General features: G+C 35.1%; 1 protein-coding gene across 6 annotated transcripts; it reads right to left on the reverse strand.

Moving 5' to 3' along the window:
- RBM39 (RNA binding motif protein 39) lies at nt 1–26616 on the reverse strand. 6 transcript variants are annotated; one of them, NM_001206504.1, is given in 17 exon segments: nt 1–960; nt 1056–1134; nt 1385–1490; nt 1927–2008; nt 4211–4243; nt 7948–8025; nt 8577–8781; nt 9679–9744; nt 11657–11794; nt 13898–14050; nt 14363–14480; nt 16544–16597; nt 16694–16759; nt 19272–19466; nt 23794–23843; nt 25575–25656; nt 26276–26616. In NM_001206504.1, coding segments are annotated over 16 exon segments (1593 nt in total). In that variant the 5' UTR covers nt 25644–25656; nt 26276–26616; the 3' UTR covers nt 1–859.
- Between the last annotated feature and the right edge of the window lie 299 nt (nt 26617–26915).

Raw genomic sequence — 26915 nt, forward strand, 5'->3', positions numbered from 1 at the left:
GCCTTTTTAAGAGAATTTTATTTGAGTGGTTCTTACAAAGATTGTTGCAATATGAAAGTCATTTGTTTGATAGAAATATCAAGCTGTCTTGTCAAACACACTGAAGTAACCCAAAAATATATTTCAGAGCTCACAGAGCTTAAAAAGAGCAAAGATTATATGCAACCAGACAAAACCTATTTCTGCATTTCCTATTTCTTGCTCAGACTGCTTTGCTTACCAGACTGTCACTAAACATCTTGAGGAAATGCAGGGATCATTTTGTTTGGAATCTTATGACACACCAGAACACATAATATTTACAAAGAAACTTTTACAGATACATTAATTGAAAAGATACCATCCAGAAATGTATTTTTGAAACCTTCTTTTCTTGCCAATTGATCAGAATGCAAGATGACATGTTAAACAGCCCGTTTAGCTGTCTTGAATTTCCATAAACTAGGTATTCCAGAAACCTCTGCTAAACCATTAACCAAATATCAACATTAGTGAAATGTAACTGCTGTGTAAAAAGTTAGGCTTCTGAAACATTAAAAATATTACATCCCTGTCTGCCTTTTTATGTTAAGCACATTTGTTCCCCTACAACTATTCCTATAGATCCTTAATGTAATTTTCTACATGTACATTTAAAAGGCAGAACAAGAGAACAGCTTTGTATACAGTGGGATTTGCTAGTTAGGGAGAATGAGCACACTGCATTCCTGTTAACATTTTTATTTTTCCAAGGTAACAGGAATTGTATACAAATGACAGTAGACCCTTGCCTCTTTATTTTTTATCTAAATAAAAGATAACTCAAGATGAATTCTCAAGAAAGAAAAAAAGCTATGTACATAAAGGACTATCTTTTCCTTCATCGTCTACTTGGAACCAGTAGTTGTGTTGCTGTCATAGAATCAGGGAAGAGGTTGTGGTAAGTTGGAAGAGGTACATATGCTGCTGTTATCATTTTACCTGTTGAAAGAAATAGATATGATGATTAGCATCTTCACTTAGACCGTCAAAAAAAAAAAAAAAAAAAAAATCACTCAGAAAAAGGTCAAACTCACCCGCAAACCACCTGCCATGCAATGCATTGACAGCAGCAATGGCTGCAGCAATTGATGGGCACTTCACATACACATTGCCCTAAAATACAACAAAAAATATTTAACGTGCTGTGATATATACAACATGGATACCAATAGGACTATTCAAATTGACTGTACAAAAACAGCTCTATAACCATATAATTGCCCCACTAGCTAATATGTACCTAGAAATTTACTGAAAATAGTTTATTATCCACAAAACTAGCCATGTAACTATCTTCTTTAAGGAAAAACCACAACCCAAGTATGTTTGAAAATTAAACACAAGAAAGTAACAGTTAAAATACCTGAGCTGAATTTTTGTCAACATAAATATGAATAACTCCTCCATGTTTATTACATTCTTCAATCACATCATCTTTAATCTCTGTATCCCATCCAACTTCTTCTTCTCTGTAACCAAGTATTAAGTCCATTAGAACAACTCAAACTGATGAAATAATACAATATATATTCTAATCTATTTTAAAAATCATGGGCCTTTTAAAATGGTTAACTGACATCTTTCAAAAGATACTTATACCAAGTTTATCATCATTTCACAGGATTAGGAACACTATCCTGTTAATACAAATTAAATACTGATACAAACTTCACAGAAAAACTACTAGGTATAAATGGGAAACAAAATGCAAAGTTTTCAACTGAATTCCAACCTTACTAACACATTCAAGGGAAATAGTTATGTGCATAAAAATAACGGCAGTAAAATGACCAGAATTGTAGCAATACTTGAACTATGAAATATGTTGAAACACCCTAAGTAGTAACTTAGACAAGTTACAGATAATTTAAGACCCTTTGAACTCGACCAAAGTAAATTACTTACGTTTGAGGATTAAACATGTTAGAGAGTTGGAAACACTGTGTTGCCAGAGGTTGAACAGAGGCAGCTGCAGCTAATGCTGAAGCTAAAAAAAAAAAACACCCAAAAAACAGAAATTAGTTTCATGGAAAATGCATCAGAGTATATCCCTATGAATAAAACAAAACCAAATATAACCACTGGACCCAAGTGAAAATAGGGCCATCAGTTCTTTTACTAATTCCCCATATTTGATAATGCTATCAAGTATCAACATATATATCAACATGCTATTTTAAAATGTTGCCAGAAAGCAGAGGCAACTTAGTATTTCAGATAATTGATCTTGAATAAATTGGGAATTTTATCTTTATAAGGGAAATTAAACCTCAAGTGTAGCAAATATTAATTCAGTTAGACAAATATCAATACAGTTCAAAGAAACAGTACTGACTGTTAAGAGTTTATACTCAGGGGGTGATGAAAACACAATCTTTAAAATCCTGACTAAATCTAAATAAAAATTTTGTTAGGTTATCTGCCCATGAATATATAGTCACATATTTTCTTATAAATATACAACCATTATAAGAAAGGATGACATTTAAAAAATAATATACATAAAAATCATCCAAGCATTTAAAGATTATTAAAGATTTAATATCCTGGGACTATAAAATCTACCACAACAAAGTCTCACAGTCTTGAAACACTAAAAAGAGTAACATGTATCTCTAATAGTCACTGTTGAAAATTAAAAAAAAATACTGATACTAATATTTAGGAGCAAATTTAAACCAATATTGGTTTTAATTTTGAAGTGACAGCATTTTCCAAGGCATTTGATCCATTCCTTTTACGTGACTTAAAAAACATTACCAGTAACTGATACAGAACTCACCGTAATCATAATATTTGATCAAATTTCATTCCAATACATAACAACAATAAAAAAAGCTACGGATAAAACAGTACATTAGAAATTATGGTACTTGAACAATAACCTGAGAAGTATCAGAAATATTCCATTGAATAAAAATTAGGGCTGTGCATGAATACATCATAAAAATTTCTGGTAGAATAACAACTGCTTTTCACTTCTTTATTTTGATAAACAAATATTTGTCTTTCATAAAACTATGAAAATAAAAATACTGAAATAACTAACGTCAAATTCTACTGGAGAAATTTAAAGATGCAAGTGTGCCTGTATTACAAAAAAAAAAAAAAAAAAAAAAGAAGCCCACAGTGTACCTTATCATAAAACAAAGTAGTATGCTTGGAAAAAATACTACAAGGTCATTATAGACTATCAATACTGAAAAATACTAGAAAATGTATGATGCAAATATTCCAGCTCAGCCTAGATGAATGCAGAACACAACGAATTCAGCATAGAAATATATAGCTAAGGAAAATCCACCAATTCTACTTTCAAAAATCTGTTAGGAAAAAAAAAGATTGAATACAATTGTCTCATTTGCCAAAAAAGATACACATTCAATTCCTGACTGTCGAGTAATAAGGACAGACCTTTATAATACAGATTTACTCAGAAGACTTTAAAGTATATCCTGTAAGATTCCAAATTACTGTAACAGAATACTCTATAAAATGGCAGAATTTACTTGATAATAAAGACCAAGAAAAAAACAGGTTATTTATAAACTGTTTCAAACTCTGAAATCTGCATGCAACTTAGTTCTGGATAATCTTCTCATTGCTTGGTACTGTTTATAGTAATGGAGTAACAACAAATGATGCAACGAAATTAAAACTCGCATTCGTTAAAATGATACTAGATAATTCTAAAAAAAAAAAAAAAAGATACTAGATAATTCTAAAGATTACATTCAAAATTGGGAGTCAACAGGAAGTTGCATCCTATCAGTGATTTGTTAATGCAAATCACTGGAGTTAAGTTATTCCTGACCTTATTCAGACTCCCTGTCTACTTAAATGACAAGTTTCATTGTCTGATATCTATATAAAACTTATAATCAGAACACAAAGATAAGCATACAAAGCTGAAAAAAACTCTAAGTTACAGCAAAAAAAAAAAAAGGCACAGACATTTACCATCTTTATCCATGTAACTCTAATGATGCATATTAGGCCTTCTTTGTATGAATTACCAGATAGCTTATGGTTAATGACACTGTATGTCATTCTGACAAAATTGGGCCAAAAAGACAAACTATAATAATAATGATATATGTATACACACAACTATGTCTTATACTACATTTATATATCCACTTTAAAAACAAACGAACAACAAAAAAAACAAATAAAAAACTCAACTCACCTTCAGTCTGTTGGGAAAGTCTTGTTTGCAAATCTATAACAAAAGAGAATTCTACAGCTCAGTGCAGGAACAATGAAGAGCCTCAACTAACAGGGTAAATGTCAGGAGAGCATTAATAAAAGAGGACTATGGTAGCAGGGTTTATCACAACGAACTTATAGTAAAACCTGGCAGCCAAACCTCCTTCCCCATTCCTCATTGACAAGGCTTTGGGGCCTTTTTCTTTTCCTCCTATCCTAGGAAACTTACTTATGCCTTTCTCTTCCTAGTCCTATAACTCTTTCACATCTCAATGGATTCCACTATACTACTATTCATTTGGGAATAATGGGAAATGGGGAAAGGGAAGCACACCGGTCAGAAAATGCATGAAAACCCTGATCTTGAGAATTCAATTCCAAGTACTTGGGTTATTCAACTTTTTATTATTCTATCAGTGTCGGTAAGCATTTTACATTTAAAAGTTACTAGTAAAAGAATAAATACTGCAACAGTAAATGTCAAACACTGTCAATAAGTAGTGACACTACTCTAACCATATGTATATACTATTTTTTAAGTCCTTTAAGTTTTAAATTGTCATGTCCAGCCCAGAAGGTGATAGTTTTGTTAGGCCTGGTTTCCTAGCCTATTTTGAAAATTTAATGAGGCATGAATGAAATCTAGTTAGATTTACTATAATCTATGTATTACTAGAAAAATTTAAGCATCTAGTCTCTATTAAAAATGAACATAATAGTGATTTCTAATATAGTTTTCTCATATATAATCATTAAAATTCTACATGAGAAGGCAAATTAAGAGAAAGCTGCAGCTTTCTTAATTTCAAATGAAAACAGAAATATGAATAGTAAACAGAATGTCATAGTATTTAAGCTATCTTTTTAAGTTTAAAGTAATACAACAAAGAAATTGGATTCCGTTACCTAATTTTCAATAACATGTGACTCAGTTGCATACTTTATTACTATCTGGGTTTCTTGCTGAGTATAGAAAATCATAAAACATGGGCAAAAATGAAAAGGGATCAGCAGCCCAAGTCATACAGGGATGTAAGAATACCTGGGTCCTAGGTGCTCAAAATTGGCATCTCAGGGAGTTGAAGAAATGTAACTGGTGTATACTGAAGGAACTTGAAGATATGATCATAGGAATAAACTTTAAATTTTAACACAATTTGTTTTTTTTCCTAAAATGGGAAAAAATGTATAAGCATCAGAAATCCATGCTATATTAAGTGTATATAAATCAAAATTTCAAAAATGATTCTTCAGGTCATTTGTAACCAGTTAGGAAACAAAGCATGGGTTTCATAAAGATAAGAACTTATCTTAGAAAATAGCTATTATACTTTCAGAACAAAAGACACGTTGATATAGGGATGGGCCACTCTTGGGTTTCAAAAAACAGCTTTAAAGAACTTAGGAGACCAAGCCCCTCAAATACATTAACATTCAGCGACTTAATACCGAATGTGTACAATTTTAATGACAGTCAAGAGAAATATACCCAGTTATGCAAATATGTGATTACTAATTCAGAATAGCAATTTATTGGAAGTTCTAAGAAAACAGACTCATCTATCAATGAACAATGGGCTTCCCTAGTGGCTCAGCCGATAAAGAATCCGCCTGCAATGCGGGACACCTGGGTTCAATCCCCAGATTGGGACGATCCCCTGGAGGAGGGCATGGCAACCCACTCCAGTATTTTTGCCTGGAAAATCTCATGAACAGAGAAGCCTGGCAGGCTATATACAGTCCATGGGGTCACAAAGAGTTGGACATGACTGAGCAACTCATTAAGTACAGCACATCAATAAATAATAAAAAGTGGGGGGGAAAAGTGGGAATATAACAAATAGATAACTATGTGGCTATTTTTTAAGCAACCCATATGGATGTTTAGCATTATCAGCCTTAATGTAAACTACACAATAAATGTGCCCAGGCAAGTGTAATCATTCTTCATTCACCAGAAGAAAGAACTGAGGGAAGTAACGTCCACAACACAGAGAATCTATAATTCGGCAAAGATACTGTTAACAAACCAAATCAATATACTTGATACAGCACCCAGGATATAAGGTAAGATTGTTTAAAAATGAATTGTGTGTCTTTGTATTAAATCCCTAAAGGTATCAGCCTCTATCGAAAAACCAAGACTATGGTAAATCATCAAGCATTTTTCTAAATTATTCAAACAATGACCTAACAATGGGAAGCAATAGGAGGACACATGTTTTCAGAAAACAGTAACTGAAAACCAGAGACTACGATGTATTTCTGCAGTGATGGGTTTATTTAGTATCTTCAATTACACTAGGTGGCATTCAATAACTACGTGTTCACTATAAAGAAATGAAATGACTAATACTTGTTCAAAAAGTCAAACCAAAACAATACAGAAAAACCTGGAGTCACCAAATGACTCTTAGTTACAGAAATGCTTAATAGTTGCAATTTTTCTTATGTGGATACACTAGCATGGTTGTTTATAAAGAACTTTACCTATCGGATTTCAAAATTTAAGTCAGTTTGAGAGGAACCATGAGACGCTGAAGAGAAAACAAGCTCTCAAATATTCAACTAAAAAAAGGAAAACACAGAAGCGCCCACAATAAATAATAATATAGAGGCAGAAATAATCTTGTCTCCTTTAATTAATGGGTTTTCAATTGAAACGGAAATCACGAAGCAACGACATGGAACTTTCCCTATATTCAGATGTGGTACCACGATCCTATATATTTTACATATTGACAGAGTCTCACTTTATAGCTAGATAAGATCATAGGACCAATGTGTAACTGAAAATGACCATACTTTCTTAGATTAGTGTTTGTCATCTGAAGTCCAATACAATGGTTTACTCTCATATATTCTGCAAGCAAGTCTTCTAACATTAAAATTTAATGTTATCTTAGCTAATAGATTTGGGTTAATTTCAAGTAACTGAGCCACAAAAAGACAAAAAACAAAGTGTTCATAAACTAAGCCCATTGTTACATAATTGTAACAAACTATCAACTCCCTTTTCCTTCCCCTCACCTCCCTAGGAACTTCATTCTATAAGTCAAAATCTCAAAATACAGTTGGCCTTCACATTTAAGGAATTGGAGACACCAACCATCTGAGTAACTTAAAATACATATGTAACTTTTATTTGGCTCTCCATATCCTTGGTCCTTCCAAAATCATGCTTTTAACCACCATAAATCATATGGTACAGTAGTACTTACTATTGAAAATAAAGGCACATGTCTAAATAACCCTTGCAGTTCAAACCTGTGTTGTTCAAGGGTCAATTGTAGTTATGTTCTAATTAGAAAAGCGGTTTTTTCTGCACTCAATTATTTAAAATAAAGCTTCATTTAAAGGCCTTTAAAATAAAACTTTCTAATCTCAAACATTATAAAACATTTTTCCTTTGAAACAATAGGAGCTTTCTGGTTTTCAACAAAAGTGATACATTTAAAGATTTAACAATTTACATCACTTTCTACTAAAAACAAACTGGTATGCAGGGTTCAATAATACCCTGACATTTGATTATGATCAGTAGCTAAGTCTGTCCTATATCACCGTTTCCTTACATTAACTCTTGAAATTTCTAAGTTAAAAAAGTACTTGATGAATTGAATTCTCAGTAAGTCCTTTTAAATGCAAAAATTTGGAAAATTTTCGAATTAGGTGAAAAAAAACAATGATTTCAAATAGAAAAGATTCAATTCCTACCTGCCACAGCACCAAATGCCAAAGAGCCACTCATTTGCAAAGCTTGCTGTGCTGCTGGCGGGATCTGCAAACCTGTACCTGTAAAAGAATAGGTCTTAATGTTCCTGCTTCGTTAAGAGTGGGAAAATCCTAGTTTTCTGATTGCTTAATACCAAAGTCAATTTTTAAAAATTACAGTGGCCCTTTGGTAGCCAGGTGGGTAAGAATGTTTCCAGGATCCCGTTGGTTGTCAAACTCCACAAATGCTGAAATCCCATATTTAAAGAGCTGTGGTACAGTTTGCCCTCCGTACTCAAGGATACTGAACCTACAGATACAGAAGGCCAACTGTACAAGCAGGACATAGAGTAAATGCTGCAACTAAAGTAGAAGGGTATTAATTATTATAAAACACAAAAGGAATCCTGTAACGTGTTGTGGCATTCAAAAAGCACCATCATAAAGTAGATTCTTAGAACTTTAGAACTTAAAGGCAAAGGATTTTGCCTATGAAACCATGTGTGCTGCTCAATGAAAACAGTCAACCTCAAAGTAAGAAAAAATCATTTTCCATTTGTTTGCATGCTTTTCCAGTTGTTTGCACAGTTATGGTTCTCGTTACTATTTTCACTACAGTAGGATAAACTTACCCTCTGCAAGTCTTGCCATTAACTGGAGACGACCAGTTGTTCCCAAGTCAATTCCAGTCCTTTCCAGTTCATCACTGTCCAAAAATGAGCTAGCACTGGAAGCATCAGTACGTTCAGTAACATGACCAACTTTCATGGGCCTTCCTGCTAGCTCAAATCCATTAAGTTGTTCCAAAGCTTTCTTGGCACATTCTGAATCAGAAAACTATACAATTGAGAGGGGGATAAAAGGTAATTACTTATATGCAAGGCAAAGAAACCTCAACTTATTAATCTAGTATATTCAATAATTACATCTGGAAGGATGATAAGAGTAACAAGCTCAGGCTTGTCACATAATGTAATCAATGTAACCTAAATGTAAACTAAAGCAATCAATGCAACAGATTGCTATCTGTTGTACAGAACAGGTTTAAATTTTACTTGAATTTGGATAGGATCCAATTGTAATTTCCTGATAAAATCTGGGATCTATTTTTAAAACTTTATCTATAAAGGTGGCAACGGTGACAAGTATTTATATTTTAAACTAAAAATGTGTTTCCAGTACTTTCCAGGGATAAATGATAATTTGAAAAATTGCTATCATGTAATTGGACTGCAAATGTACAAACTAAATGAACTAAAAGTACAAGTCTACTTTTAAAAGGACACCTCTATTCACAATTATTCCAGCTGCCACTTCATACCCTATCAAGGACAGGGTTTCAATGGTCAGCTACTTAAGGAAATTCTGGTCATGGTATGTCAAACCATATTATGTCTATATTAAAAAGTAAAAATGAATTCCAAAAGACTTTAATGCAACTAACATCTTGGGTCACACTAGTCAAACTGAAGAAGTGACTGCCTTCAATTACATGAGGAGTTGGCTAAACAAACTGTCCATAAACAAGAAGATAGCAAAGTACTTGGAAGTTTTGCATTTGAGAAGATATTTTCAACTACTAAAAATTGGCCACTAACAGCAAACTAATTTAAACCACTTGAAAATAGTAACTTTATCCCTTCCCCACTATGAATATCTAATCAAGTTTTACACTTTGCTACTCAGATAAAAAAAAAGTTCAAGTCATTATGTTAATCATGGTTAACTGCTTACCGTAATAAATCCATATCCCTTGGATCGACCTGTTTCACTATCCATCATGAGCTGGATACTTTCAATCTAAAAATGAAAACCACAATTATTATTTACGCAAGTGAAAAGGAGGAGCAAAAAATTTCTTAAAGTACAATTTTAAAATGTCTCCCCTGAAAGAAATCGAAAACATAAAAATCCCTCATGCCCAGAATATCTTCTTTCTAGAGGCCTGGGAACATACTAAGCAGGGGAACAACCTTTAATCTTTCCTAGGAAAAAACACAATCTGAAATTCTTTGGAGAATATGTTAAAAAACCAAATCAACATGTTTCCTTCACATTATGCTAAAATATACCAAACATTAATATGCAATTATGCCAGACATAATAGACTGCCACAAATGTTGGAATAATTAAAAATAACAACTGGATGCGGTTGATAGTTTGTACAACTCTGTGCATCTGCTACATAGTGACTATTCACCTTAAATGAGGGAACTGTGTTATTACAAAGGAAGGAACTGTAGTTACATCACAATATTGCAACAAAGCAAGCCACACAGAGGAAGCATGAAAACTTAAAAATCAACAGCCAAATGTTCTCATTATTAACACTTAAAATAATTTAGGGTTTCCCAATTTAGGCCTTACCTGGTCTCAGGTGGCAAAAAACGGGCCTGCAATGCAGGAGACCAGGGCTCCACCTAGGTCAGGAAGATCTCCCAGAGAAGGAAATGGCTACCCACTCCAGTATTCTTGCCTGGAGAATCCCATGGCTAGAGTAGCCTGGCAGGCTACAGTCCATGGCGTCGCAGGGAGTCAGACACAACTAAGTGACTAACACTTTCTCTATTTTTTCCCAAAACAATTTAACAAAGGAGTTGAGTGGGATAGCAAAAGAAAACAATGAACTATATATCCAAAAGCAATAAAGATTAAGTAGTGGATAAAGTACAACAGGAACTGAGATTTTTATTCATGGCCACACAAAAAGTTTAATCCAGAGCAGCCAGGTAGTTCAGTGATAAAGAATCCGCCTGCCAAATAAGAGAGGTGGGTTCAATTCCTGGGTTGGGAAGATCCCTTGGAGACAGAAATGGCAACCCACTCCAGTATTTTTGTCTGGGAAATTCCACGCACAGAGAGGAGCCTGGTGGGCTACAGTCTATGGGGTTGCAAACAGTCAGACACAACTTAGCCACTAATCCTCCTCCACCACCACACCAGCCTACTGATAACATTTATTCTAAACATTCTTCTAAAATGAGAACTACACTTATCCTGGTGATTATTTTGATAAATATATAGAAATATCAAAAAAGTCTATGCTGTGTACCAGGAAAATAGTGTTGCAGTTTAACTGTACTTCAAAAACAAACTCATGGAAAAATAACATTACATTTGCGGCTAACAGAGGTGTGAGTGGAGAAGAGTTAGATTGAAGTAGTCATAAGGTACAAACTTCCAGTTTTAAGTTCTAGAAATGCAATGTCTAGAACTTACACAGCTATATTTTTATTTACACATATTTACACAGCTATATGTCATAAACTAAGGCTCCAAGAGTAAAGCTTAGAGTAAGGAGAGTAAGGCTTAGAGTTCTCATCACAAGAGAAAAAACTTTATCTATTTCTTTAATAATGTATCTGGATGAGATGATAGATGTTCACTGCACCTATTACAGTACTAATTTCATGATGTAAGTCAAACTATTGCATTTACAGCTGAAGCTTATATAGTGCTGTGCTAAAATTGTATTACACACTCCTAAACTTTCAGTAAGAAAAGTATCCCAAAATAAACCAAGGGGGGGAAAACCTCTTGCTCCAATGTACAGTACATTTTATCATTCAGGTTGACTTTTAAAAAATTCTAATAGAACCACTCCCTCCCATCTTAACATTAGTGTCTTAGAAACATCACAAAGCAGATAAATTATGCAGCTACATTTGTTTCAAGAACCTATTTAGGATCCATTTAAAAACTTGAGACTTACCCTTCCAAATGGCTCAAAAATCCCTCGAAGCATATCTTCAGTTATGTTAAAATGTAATGAGCCCACATAAAGCCTCATAGGTCCCGCACTTCCCTTTTGTAGATTGTTTGCCATTGCTGCAGCTCTGTTTTTTTCTGCCTACAAGTTAGATAAGACAAAATGCACATCAATTTACAATGAGTAAGCACCGTTTTCAACATAGTAAATCCCACACACATCTTAGGTTTGCTTAATTACAACTGATATCAAATTATGCTAAGTGTTACTTCACACATAAAAGGACAAATATTGTATGATTCCACCTCATATGCTTGTCAGTACTGACACTGACTGAATGGTACACCTAAAATGGTTCCAAAGCCAAATTTTTAAATTAAAATTTTAGATTTTACTGTATTTTCCAGTAAAAAAAAAAAATTTTAGATTTAAGAGCATATATAAAACTGATAAAGCAGCATCCTGGTATCAGATGTAGTAAATGTAGAAATTTAAGATTACTTCCTGGAACTAAATATACTCATTCACTAAAATGTGTTCTCAAGATCACTGTTACTCAATATACAGTATACCAACTGGCTATCCATCTTAAAGAACTTCTGCAATATAAATCAAACTAAACCATTCAGTTTAGCAGTCATTTTTCTCCTATCAAGTCCTTCTCAAACTAAACAGTTCTCAATTTACATTCTAACACAAACTCTAACAAACTGGGGCACCACAGGAGGTTAAAAAAATGAATTCAAAACCTCATTTATAAATTTGATTCTTCTCAGCCTTCGCCAGGACAAAGTACACACTATTATAAGGTTTGTCCTCCGTCACATGAAATGAATTGAACAATGATACCCACAGCTTGCTCCTTAACAATTATTTACCATCTGAGCCACCAAGGAAGCCCTGGGCTCCTACTGTTTACCTATAATCAAATGGTACTCAACAATGTTACATACTCCTAAAACATTAGATAGATGGTAGTAACTTGACCAAATTTTGAGTTTAACAGTGAAAACTGCAATTTCACTTCAGACTCGGTTAAATCCTGTGCCTAACTATAAAGTATTAAAAGCTTTTGATGAGCAACCAGATTTTTCAGAAGTTATGTGAAGTACTTATTTCTGGGGTCTGAAAAGGAATGAGCATAACTATACTGTTATCTCATATTGCTCAGAAAATATTTTTAAAATCCTTGGGAATTCCCTGGCGGTACAGTAGTTAGGATTTGGGTGTTTTCATTGCCATGGCCCAGGTTCAATCCCTGGCTGGGGAATGTAGATTCCACAAACCATGCAATGAGACCAAAAAAAGATCTTTAAGATCTATATTCTCCATTTTAAAAAGCTAAGTTATCTGGTAGTCACAGAAACTAACTTGTTTCTTAGTATAAATAGGTACTGATGATAAATCCTAAAAGTATTTCCATATTAGATACTCAGTAGTGGAGAAGGCAATGGCACCCCACTCCAGTACTCTTGCCTGGAAAATCCCATGGACGGAGGAGCCTGGTAGGCTGCAGTCCATGGGGTCGCTAAGAGTCGGACATGACTGAGCGACTTCACTTTCACTTTTCACTTGCCTGCATTGGAGAAGGAAATGGCAACCCACTCCAGTGTTCTTGCCTGGAGAATCCCAGGGACAGGAGCCTGATGGGCTGCCGTCTATGGGGTCGCACAGACTCGGATACAACTGAAGTGACTTAGCAGCAGCAGCAATGTATTTCAATTTTTCCATATCTAAATGAACTAAAATATTAACCCTAATTTCATTTTTCCAAACGCAACACTCAATCATTGTGAAGAATCAGCAAAGAGAAATTACATTATAATTTGGATTATCTTAAAAAACATCTTCTAAATTAGTCTGAAACATCTTACTTTCAAATGTTAGAATTTCATAAAAATTGTGAAAATATATTAAAAATGTGAAAAACATTCCATTAGAAAGAGGAAAACATGTGCTTAGATGCTTCTATCCCCAAGTCATCACAAATCAATAAAATTCTAGAACAAGTTCAATTCTTCAGCATGAAATAAATATTTACAACTTATATTAAGACAGAAAAAGAGAATTGTGAGAATACAAATACATCAAAGGAATCAGCTTTTTTTTGTTTTTAAAAGCTGTCCTGAGAACATCTAATTCAAGGTAGTAAGAGGTGATTTTATAAGGCTCAAGGCACTACAACACTAAGCAACAGCAGGTTTCTAGCACTATCAATGCTCGAATTCTTAAATAGGAAGTTACCTGTGATGCTTGTACTATGATCGGCACTCCTAAAACCCGCTGACCAGTTAATCCTATTGCTAGAGGCACTGAGCTAACATCAACAAACTCCACATAAGCAATTCCTTTGGAACGTCTTGAATTTCTGTCAGAAATCATCCTCACATCACGAACCTAAAAAGAAAACACACACTTAACACAGGGTTCTGTTTATGCAACCATTCACAATTAAGTATAATCATTTCAAAAGACAAGAGGCACATAAACAATATTATGAAGCAAGCAATTAAAAAGAGGCAAATTTGTAGGCTCAATTCATTTATCAAAATACATAAATTTCTAAAAATAAACATAAATTCCCTAACTAAATTCCACCAAACACATTTGGTTTAGATTTTTTTCTCATTTCATCTGTCACACTGACAATTATTAAACTGTGGCTTGCAACTTCTACTTAAATTAGCTCCATAGATAAGCTTAGATTACCTTCCCAACTGTAGAGAAAAACTCTTCCAAATCCCTTGGCCGAATTCTTGCTGCCAGCTGCATGCAGAAAACAGTCCTTGCATCTCTTTCCTCAGGAGTGAGATTATCAATAGGCTCCCTAACAGGAATAAAGAGTATAGAATTAACTTTATAACGTCTTTCAAAGTAACATTTAATACCTATTTTTAGTAAACAGAATAAACTTTCTGTTTATTATAAACAGTCTGTCACTACCCCCAAGCCCATTTTCACTACAATATATAAAAAATGCTCATAAAATAATTCAATGTGACCCAAACGCCTTCAACATGAGTTTCTAAAGTTTCTTCTGATACTATCTTACATTATCAGAACCAAAGTCCATTGGTCTTTCAATCTTACAAATGTTATTCTCTCCAGCATAATAAACAGCCAATCAGAAGCCCAAGAGTTTGACATTCACAATTAATAACCCGACTAGACACAAATGTTTAACTGGTCCAAACTAGCAGAAAGGATGTTTCCCCAAAAAGAAATCATAAAATAAAACTAAGTTTCATAATCACAAACAATAACTTGAAAGTAAACCCCAAATGATGAAAACTACTTTGACTCTATGAGTTGGACAATAAAGAAAGCTGAGCGCTTAAGAATTGATGCTTTTGAACTGTGGTGTTGGAGAAGACTCTTCAAAGTCCCTTGGACTCCAAGATCAAAGATTCAATCCCAATGGAAATCAGTCCTGAATACTCATTAACTGACGCTGAAGCTCTAACACTTTGGCCACCTGATGCAAAGAACTGACTCACTGGAAATGACCCTGATTCTGGGAAAGCTTGAAGGTGGGAGAAGGGGATGACAGAGGATAAGATGGTTGGATGGCATCACAGACTCTGGATGGCATCACAGTGTTGATGGACAGGGAAGCCTGGTGTGCTGCAGTCCATGGGGTCGCAAAGAGTCGAACACAGCTGAGTGGCTGAACTGAACTGATTTTGACTCTTAAGAATTTTATTTCACCAACTCAGATAATCATAAAGAATAGCGAGGTAGCTGTTTACTAGATTAGATTGGTCTTACTAAGACTACAAATTCAGTAACTGAAAAACACACTTATACTTCTTATAGCATAGAGACACTAACAATGAGCAAATCAAAAGTAAAAAGCAGGCGGTATGGAGACAAGTAACAGTGGGATTTAATTTACTCATATTTACAAATGTTTACACTTCTAAATTGACTGAGCAAACTTAAATGCCCAATAAGTGAGAAAAGAACATAGTAGATGAAATTTAACATCATGAAAGTCAAAGAAAAATAACAATGTCCACTACTAAAACTATTATAAAATTTCACTATGATTAAGGTTTTAATCCTTAAAAATATAAACATAAATATGCTCTTTCTTAACCATGTTCTGACATTCTCAGGAAGTATTTTTGAAACACTCCACCTACAAACCTCAGGTACATCCCTTGGGAAATCTGCAGTTATTTTAAACCTATTACTATAAAACAGAGATAAAAAGCCGACTAGATCCAAAGAATGAGAACTAAAAATGAGTCTTCTCACAAGAGAAAACTATTAAAAGAGTAAAAACTCAATATTTGTTACAGAAACCCTTTAAAATCATTATATGCCAAATAACAAGATACTTAGTTAAAAGACACCCTTTAAGGGAAACCAGAAGTAGAAAACAACCCTATCATGTAACAAAATGTTCCTTGAACCAAAATTGTAGATTGCATTAGGTCAGTCGAGAAAAATACCTCACAGAAAGTCAAAAACAGTAAAAAGCACAAGTCAATTCAGTTAAGAGTTTGGAGATTAAACACTTCTCTCATGTAAAGGGAGCCAAACGATAAAACTCATGACTATTTTCACTATTTTCCTACAGGAAGTTATTTCAAAAACTCATTATTTCCAAAGGTAAATCAAGTCTGAAGTTTCCAATAGCTACCATTAAAAAATTTTTAGTTACTATAAAGAGCAATAAAAGCACATGAAATATCTACAATTAAAGTGATCATTTTTGCCCATTCTTCTTAGATACAAGTTACTGAAAACTTTGCAATTCACATTAATAACACTAGGACTGCAAACCAAATAATGATTTAATATGATCCAAGTTAGCAAACGTCATTAAATTTTGCAGTAGCATAAAAGCTAAAAATGCAAAAGAAAAGAAATGGAGACAATTACCTCACAGGGCTCTTGTCTTTTCTGAACGGACTTTTGCTTCGAGAACGTCGTCTGCTGCAAAGTTAAAAAATTTCAAAAGTTACCCAAGCAAGTACACCACATTAGTTCCTTGAAAAACAATTTAAACAATTCAGAAGTATGTTTAAAAACCTTAATTTGATGCTATGAGGCAACCCAATCTTTCCTCGGATGGCACTGTTAAATTTTGGTCCGGAGCTAAAAAGGAAACACAAAATTACACTAGTTACAGGGTTAGGGTCTTGCTAAGATCGCGTTCATGCGCTCTCCAGCAAGTTTAACATTGTTTAGGCTGTTTGTTTTCCACCTCAATTATGAAGAGGAAATAAAAGACTTTCTTTTCAACTCTATCCCAGGCAAACTGTTCTTACAGTTATCCATCCTGGACCACTGAGAGGTGCCAAGACCAAAGGTTACAGCCTCAAAATTTTTAATATTCTGAAAATGCTTAAATTTTCAGTCTCGTTTTCTCTGATTACATATTTATGAGTACATTCCTGAGGTTTGGGGGTTGGGGGAAGCACATGTAGTGAAAATTATCCTGAACTTCCCTCACACCAGGAATAATTAACAACTTGGTGTGCATCTCTGCAGATCCTTCCTCAGGAATATACATGTTTATATATACATACATATACAATATTCATGTTTTGAGTTAACGTTTTTTGGCCATGCTGCATGGTTTGTGGGATCATAGTTCCCTGTCCAGGGATTGAATCCAGGCCACAGGCAGTAAAAGTGCACAGTCCTAACTACTGGACTGTCAGGGAATTCCCTTGAGAAGCTTCTTTTAAAAAATAGGGGACTAATTCTTTACATTCAATTCCAATTTTTTCACTTAACAGTTAAGTCTCCAAAACTGCACATAAGCATATTTAAGCATGTCGTAGACTTCAGTTCTTAGTGACAAAACAGTCAGTACTGAAGATGTGAGGGAAGTTCATCAACCCCTCAGGAAAATTTCTTTTCAGAACTTGATTATATTAAAAGTGTGTTTTCAAAGCTTTACTCTGTAATTTGAAACACTTTAAAAAGGCCCAGTATTTTATGGCCCTTTTATTTTGAAAGACCAAACTAACTTGAAAGGTCAGGTCAGATGTCTCTTAGTGCTCATCCTGCTATCCTTTACCAGATGGGTAGCAAAATGAAAATATATGGTGGTCCTCAATTCACACTGAGATTTGTTGTCATGGACTCTACATGTACCTATTACACCCAAGAAGTCCCAAATAAAATTGTATTAAACAGGTCCTTTGCAAATCACACTTAAAGTGACAATTAAGAATATACATTTAGTGGTTAAGTAAGTCTATAAGCTATTTTCTTTCTTTCCCCTTTAATTATAAAAGTTCCAATTACTGCCTTGGTAGTTAAAAATCACCTGAAACCAAACATAAGAACCAAGTCAATTTTAAGTCAGACCAGAATCACAGGCTGACTTTTAAGTATCCATCACGGATGAGAAATAACAGTATTCAGAATTATTAATCTTCCCCAATATTAAGTTCATTCTGGTAAAAAAGAATGAAGTAAATTTCGATAAACTGGACAAAAAGCAAAGTATTTTCCCAAAAGAGCACTTAAAACAACACTGTGGTCCTTTTTAAACTGTTACAAAGTTTGTAAAATAATCAGCTAAGAGGACCCTGAAGAACAAGGAGTGGAATCCTTTTCATTGAAGAATCAGAATCAGAAGTCTAAGTGTTACTAACTTTATCTGCTTCAAGTAATACCAAAACATTTCATCAATAGCACTAAGTATTGTGGGTGCTTTAATTTACAACCTCTTCTCATTCAAAGCTTATATCAGTAGTTACGCCTCCTTCTTAAAAGATGAGAAAACTAAAGCTTAAGAATCCTTTTTAACCAAGTGAAAAAGCCAAGGCTCTGATCGAGGACTCTCTCTGAATTCAATCAAACTCAGTTAAAACTTAATTTTAATATAGTCCAGTGCTTACAACAATATATTTATTAATATGAAAGAACATTATAAAGCACTAGGGACTGTTAAGATTCAATCCCTGCTTAAGAGTTGTAAGGCTCTTTCCAAAGTCATTAGTACAGTTTAGCTTTTTAAAAAATAACTATAATGAAACATTTCCAACTGGTTCAAATAACCACATCCAAATTTCCACAGTGATTTAACCTTCAAGAGCACTTTTACTGCATTCTTGCTATTAAAATACCTTTAAGATGTGTGATGAGCACCCCCCCACGAATATAAAAAAAGCATACACAAAATTCACAATTAGCTTGTCATTTCAGCTGAAAACAGCCAGACAAGATTGCTAACTAATTAAGTATATGACTAATTATATATATTTATAATTTGTATCCAACTGAGTTTTAAATTTTTAAATAATTTATGTTCAGTAAAGAATACTGTTAATAGCTCACAGACTTTAAGCTTTCACATATTTGGCACTACAATATCAAATCTTCTTTTAAAAGCACTTTAGTGCTTTAGTCTAGTTTGGAATGGCACACAGTTAAAATACTTTTAGATGGCAGAAACAGAAAATGTTCTGTATGCCTAGTAAAACCAGTATTATCTGTCCACACACTATTTTTCTACTGGATTTTTTTGATGCCCAAATCCTTATATAATAGTGAGAAATAAAATTCCACAATTCAAATCACTCTGGTTACATTGCTCTGGATACCGAGAGAAATCTCTCAAACCAGTATCATCATAATTATAGTTACATACTAAGGACTTCTGTAGCGGCCTCTGAATCTGCGATCTCGACTTCTTGATCGGCTCCGTCTCCTTTCTTTGCTTCTACTTCGCTTCCTTTCACGGCTTTTGCTCTTTTTCCTTTCTCTATCTCTACTTCGCTTCCGTTCCTTACTTTTGCTTCTTTTTCGTTCATGACTACGACTTCTGCTCTTGCTTTTTTTCCTCCTGAGAAGAAAAAAGTCACCATCATCTTGCTGATTAAAGAATCTGCCAAAATATACTTCCCTTTATGGTCTGAAACATCTTTGTAAAATTATTTTGCTATTTTTCCTATCATACAATGATACATAATAATCACTTATGGAAAAATAATTCCAAGGTAAGGTAAACAACACCCCACCTTTGCCTTCTACTACTGAAAATCAGCAGTCAGCTGATAATGAATCATTTGAGAGAGAGAAAGATACTGTAATGATATTTCTTGAGAGTCAGCTATAGCTTTAACAAGGAGAGGACTTGCTGGTAGGTATAAATCCAAATCTGAACTTTTAAACAGAAAGTCCGATCATGTAACTGGCCAACCCAGTATTACTGTAATCCACAAAATATGAAATCAAAGTTAACAACAGAATACTCTTACATCAAGTATTCGTGCTGGATCATACATAAAAATTGTCATTAACCCACTAATTTCTCTTAAGTAAAGCCTATTTTGACCCAATTTGCACATATGAGTATTTTATACTTTCAAAGGGCCATACAAGCATCACTGTTTTGGAGTTCATGGGCAAAATTGTTATATATAACAATAAACGACAAACTAACACAGTAAAATGCACTCTGACACTCCTAGACTTTAATGTGACCATTTCAAATAATTTCTTTTTAAAGTTACAGTGAGTACACCAGATACTGGAGCATGCCATTTTTATGCCAGTTTATAAAGCCTGTGGGATACAATCAACAAGAATCAACACCTTTATAAATCTTTATATTATAAATTTTCAAACTCTGAAAGGTAGAAAAGTCTGTCAGTATTATCTTTTCCTGTTCATTTCTGTATTCCTCACAGCATACCACCCATCTATTTCATACCTCTGTCATCACCTAAATTTTAGAGGTGCCTTCAGATATTTCAATATAAATTGAAAGACATTTCAAATTAAACTTATCCACTTAAAGGTCATTTTGTAGTGGCAAAAAGATTAAACACTGTGACAACTACATCATTTGGAAATTTAACTTAGTCCTTAGCAAAGCAAGCTTAGCACAACAAGCAACTGAAGTCTGCCTCAGAGAACCTGTAAAGCAGGTCATCTTAGAGTGCATTGAAAATAGAAAATGAAGACACCCACCTTCTGGAATCTTGAAACCCACACTCCAATCACAAGGAGATGTAGAGCTTTCCAAGGAGGCAGAAACTTTGTCTAAAATTTCAAGATAATCCACCTGACTGTCAGAAATGTATATGCTAGGTAGCACATGACAGAAAATTAGGCTACACTCATTACTTTTATAGACGTTATCAAAGCAATGCCCAGAAGGGCAACAGATAACATTCCATTTTTGTTACCTAAAAACCTGAAACTATCTCTTAGACTAAAGAATTCTGTGAGATAGCTATCAAAAATCCTAAATATTATCAAGTAGGGGACAAAGTTAACACTCCATCCCTCACAAAAAGGACAAAGATTTGCTCTGCTCATAGATGGCCCACTGCAAAGAGGCAGCCAACCTTCCAATTTACCTCTTTTTAGGCAGAAAATTTATTGTGCCAAAGGAAAAGGACTCAAAAATTGAAGAGCTAATTTCAACTTAAGGTCTTCCTAGGACTTTTCATAAATGAGCCCCCACGCACATCTGAAGGCAACCCCAGACAGGTAAAAAGACAGCAACATACTAAGACATTCAGAAATATAATCCTCTTTATGAAAGCCCAGACAAAAATTTAAGGGTGCAAGAAAGCAGAATACTTCTCTACAATATAATGAAGCTTCAAAGAACATTTATTAAGTTAACTAAAGAAGGGTTATCAAAATCCATACTAATAGTCAAATCCTGTTACAACTTAAAAGGGACTTTCCAAAGTCTTTAGTGGCAGTGGAATTTTGTACTGAACATCATTGAAGTAAATGGTCCACTGGGCTGGGCCTTTGGACTTTTTGGTTATATGGTCTCTGCTGAAAAGGTGTTTTGCTATAACTGGATTTGACCTCTTCCATGTAAGAAGATCTAAATATTAAATGCAAAGTACTCTGGAAAATAAGAAAAAAAAATAGAAAAGTCATTTATTCCAAAATTTATAGATAATCCACACCACAGTAGCCAATATATTTCAACTGTGTCATTTTTTTCTTTTTTAATCCTTTTTGAGTAATTCCAAAAGAGCTGAATGGATGCTGGTTGAGACTTTGCAGAACTGGTTATACTAATAATACTCCTACGAAGGCAAGCTCAGGTACTTAAAAAGGCATACTTTGAGGTCTTGCCAAGTTCAGGGATATAGCTTTTCAGAAAGACTAAGATAAACAATTTGTGTTAAGCTTATTACCTGAAATCAATTGAGTGTATGTACTGAGAATTATACTGTTTTTTAGAAGAAAACATTTACTAGTCAGTCAACTCTCAATTTCTCAGAATGTGCATTTTCTTACTACCTTAAAACTACATCCCAATACCCAATGGCTTTTAAAGAACAATGAAGTTTCAGAATGAAAAATCTGCCAACGTGGCACCTTCCTTTGGTTAAGAGACTTAATTTATTCACACTAAAGACTAATGCACAGGACATTGTTTTATGATTTATAACTAAACAAAATTTTCTTCTAAATAACTTTCAAATTAATTTGAAAGATTAATTCCCTTCAGGAAAAATAAGGGAGTCAGCTTCAACTGAGGATGAGAAGTCTGACAGAAATAATTTGTACCTTTAAAAAGAAACCAGATGACAGTTGAAGTTTTGTAAATATTCTTTCCTTAAAGACTCCTATGGCCAATTAAAGAAAATTGTCCATTCTTCTATTTAGTCTTGTAAGACTTCACACTTTATATAAAAGCCACTAAGCACCAGCCATTGAGAGCTTGATGCTCAATTTTCTGGTAAAAGTTTGGTAGTCTTTAGTTGCAGGAAGATAACAGGTAAAGATGGTATTAGTAGCAAGACATCTAAAGATGGTACAACAAAGAAAGCATGTGCACTACCAATGTCTTCATTATAGATGAGATCTTTATTGGTCCACTAGGCATGTTATCTAGAGACTGGATAATTTCAATTTATATAGATACCCCTTCCTACCTTTTAATTGCAGAATTGCAAATCAGAACTGTTAATTAGGAAACATACTTTGGTAAAAAGTATAAAATTAAAGGACACTAAACCATGCAATGATTGGTTGGCTGACTGCCTCAAACAATTCAAGACTAAACCCAACTCAATACCCATAACATGTGATTAGTGAAGAGAGATAACAGACTCCCACCCATGCAGAAAAAATACAGGAAATATCCTACAAATTTTACCATTTTTATCAATTCCTACAATACTCTAGGGGGTAAGAATACTGGTGCAGCAAAGCCTGAACAATCCAGTCTAGACAATCTCAACCATTTTATGAAATTTTAACCTACCTTACAAACTTCTTGTGAGATACTGAGGTGGTATACTATGAAACACTTTGAGCTCTTGGAAGAGCCAAAAAGAATCAAGTAAGTGACTCACATTACCATCATTTTTTGTTACGTATTATGAGGTCATGAATGTAACAAAACATTTGAGTATGACATCACAAAAATAATAAAACATCTTAATGCTTATGATATAGAACATGTGATGCTAACATCATTTACTTCAGAGCTAAAGAAAACTCAATAGGATCAAATCTTATAAAGTGCATTTGGTTTATACTATTATTTAAACTTCTTTCACACTGTATTCTGTACTCATCTGTCACTGAGTTCCTATTAAGGGTTAGTTATTTGCACAAATAACATGCATAATTTTCTGAAATTCTATTCTATTAACTCGATCGGAGTTTAAAAAGCTTAAGACAATGAAAGCCATGTAAGAACATTAAGATTAAGAAGTACTAAAGTATGCTGTAACATTATTACAGAAAGAATCTTAAAACATCAAGGAGCATGAATAATTCATAGCTCTGACTCCTTCAGTAATTTAGGGCAAAATACATTTCTCACAGTTATCACCTTCTTTCTAACACATCTTCAGTGGATATAATAGCTTTATTGATGACATTAAGTAATAAATATTAAGCCAAAGTTAACGAATTTTAGACAAGTTCGAATATAAGAACTCCTCCAGATTGTCATGGATGGACTTGGAGGGGAAGATGTCCAATGACACCAATTCCTGAAATCTAAGGAAAGAGTCCATAGTTTTACATCCTCAAATAGTCTCTTCCCAAAAGAACCCACTTTTCTAAAACAGGCAAAGAAAAGCTTCAGGAGAGAACGCTTTAACCACAGGGGTACAACTTAAAAGTCTCAATCATGTAAAGCACCTCCCCCCCAACCCAGGTCCCTTCTTGAAACTTACTTTTTGCTACGTTCTTCATGGCCGTTAGCACTGCTCAACTTGTTCTCATCCTAAGCAGGGTTGATAGAAGAACATCATGAGGACGAAGTGGTAACATTTCAAGTTGTCAAAGGGTAAAGGGAATAGGAATAAGAAAATACAAAACAATTTTAAAACTAATTACTTATTTACAGTTTAACATGGAAGGCTATAAAAAAATTTAGATGGATGTATGTTTAACCACTTTGTTGCTTACAAATTAAGTCATCAAGATACAAAAATAAAGATGCATATTAACATGTTAAATTTTCTTATATAGTTAGATATTAAGTTATCCAGATTTACAGTGTTGAAGTGGTTAAATAGAATTTCTATAAAACATGAATGAAGTCCTGTTTTGAGTTTTATTCCATGTGCTATGGCCCCTTTGATCAGTACCATGGCTCTATTTCTGCCTAAGCCCCAAGTGGCCATGCTAGCAGCCAGCCACTATCGATTTCCTGTGACCGATGCCATTCCTGAGATCTTCGCCCATTTCCGTTGGAGGGTTGGGACTGTAAGAGCTTGATGCCACCTCTGTCACACATCTCGCCCTGAAGCAAACAGGGATTCACACTGCTTTAGTAATGTTGACTCCCAAGAACCCAAGAAAGTCAATCAATAATCCACCAGTCCTACTTCCATACCTGTTCACATGGAATTACATCCATGTTAAACTAAGACAGAATCTTAACATTAAAATAGAAAGTAGAGCTTCAAGAGTCTAAGTATTACAAACTAAGTACACTATTCAAAGCTTTAAAGAATTCATCCAAATTGGTACCACATGGTCGAGCTATACACTCCAAAACAAATGTATTATTTTTAAAAGGTTTAGCGAAATGTTTATTTTCAAGTTTGATCACATCAGCTAAAAGGAGTATAGAGTATAAGTGCTAACTTACAAAGCTTACAGTTTGTGACATCAGTGATAACGCATGCATACTGCTATTTTCACCACCAACTGGTGGTGAAAGAATGAAAAGACACTTTACTTTTACTGTGATACTGAAATGGATCTACGTTATTAGCAAAAATAACTCCTTTGTAGTTTTTAGTGTGAAATATTATGGCAGGGACGAATTAAAAATAAAACAATATGGAGAACAGTTAAACAGTCATCAAGTGACTCTAAGTTGTGATATTGCCTCTTTTGCTTTAAATTTTTTCTGTTCAGGGATCCAAGAATTTTAGTAATTTTTAACTGAGCAGCAGATCATCACCTGCCTGTTTTAATATTTACTATCACCAGTCTTATGTATAGGATAAATTTTAAATCTCACCCATTTCTTCTTGTAAGACTTGTCTTATTTAAAGATTTACTTGCCACAGACTGGTTATGCTTGGTTATTCTTGGACCCCTGCTGTTTTCCCAAACCACTACATTCACCTTTTTGCTATACCAAACTGGAGCTGGTAATTCTTAGTTGAGTCATTTTACCTAGGGGACCACGGTACAGCGATAAGTCACTCAATTACTACCTTATGATTGACAGTTCACACTGGAATCAAAGGTGAATTCATGGGAGTAGAGGTGAGATATCGTTAGGCAAGTCTACAAAGAGAGATAGATGGGCATTTATTCATCACGCTGAAGTGAAACTACTGCACAATATTATTACATCAATAGCATATATTTACTTTTGTAAGTTACATGTAATGCATCTCTGATAAGGTAAATCAAGAGGGCTCCGGGGAGGTTAGTTTACATTTCAGCAGTAGTTTCGTGAATAATGCTAAATTAAGAAATAGATAAACCTCACCGACTTGTTTTTTCTCACCTTCTTGTAAGGAGCCTCAAGCATTGCTTCAATATCAATATCGTCTGCCATTTTCTCTAAACGACTAGGTAAAAAGCAAGAATGAAAATTTGGTGAGTAAACAATTTTAAATTGTGCTAAATTTCCTTTTTACCGGACATATTCCAAAACCTCAAAGAGGTGCCACAGAATAACTAAAGCGGGACCACTTTAGTAGGCTTGGAAATTAATCTAAAATGTCCCCAACATCAAACACGCTAGACAGATTAGGTACTGTATTTTTAAAAAGCCTACAGCGCCTCAAAAAACAGAACCCAAGAATCTCGAGCCAAAGCGCCGCTTTCGCGCAAAACCCCGCGCTGCCATTTTAGGGGCAAAGGGAAACTCCCTCGGCTGGGAGGGGTTGTGTGCCAAGGCAGCGTTCGGCTGGCGCCATGTTGGGAGGTCGCGGTCGGCCCGGGCCTCGAAGGGACAGGTCGCCATCTGCCCGAAGCCTCTCTCGAGCCCACGCCACCCGAAAACCCTGAAAAATATTCGGCCGGAAAAGGGCGCGGTCGTCGAAAAGACGACGATTTTTAAAAAACCTCCCCCCACCCACCCCCAACCCGGTCGCTTAAAATCGCCTAAAGAGTGCCCCTCAATCCAGAAAAGAACCAAACCTCAAAAAAGCCCTGAAAATACGCGGGTCCGCGATGCCTCCTCACCTGTGCGGGCTTTCCGGGTCCTTGCGGTGCTCGTATTCAGAAAAAGGGGTGCTGTGGCTGCCGCCGCTGTTGCTACTGTTAAGCCGCTAGGCCCAGGCCGCGGTACCACCCAGCCCGAATTTCGGGCTCAGAGAGCGGACAGGCCCAAGCGAATCTAAAAGAGACAATGGGATTAGAGGAGCCCGCGCGGGAGTTCAGGACGGCGGCTTCGGCAGCTCAGGATCCACCCCTGCGACAGTGTCGGCAAGCTCTCTGAAATGGCGGCCGCAGCTTCCCCGTACTCACAGTCACCAACACACATACACACACACAAACACACGGGGCCTCACAGAGCCCTCAGCACGGGCTCTCGCGAGAAGCACCTCCTAATTCCAGTCCGGAGCAGCGGAAATATCGCGAGATTTAAGCATCGGCCCCCAGCGACTATGGCCCAATCTCGCGCAATGATTGCGCCACAGATATTCCCATCCCCCACTCAGAAAGGCGCCTTTGAGTCCATACTCCAGATCAGCGTCCACATCTCGCGAGATCGCGCAACCTGCTAGCGCAAAGACAGTTGGTACACGTACTGTCAATCTTCCAGAAAACTCATCACTGAGTGGAGTTCAGTGGTCGCCGCCTCCTCGTGGCCACCGCCCCA

The sequence above is a fragment of the Bos taurus genome, chromosome 13 (genome assembly GCF_002263795.3).
Source record: "Bos taurus isolate L1 Dominette 01449 registration number 42190680 breed Hereford chromosome 13, ARS-UCD2.0, whole genome shotgun sequence".
In the NCBI taxonomy this organism is placed as follows: Eukaryota; Metazoa; Chordata; class Mammalia; order Artiodactyla; family Bovidae; genus Bos; species Bos taurus.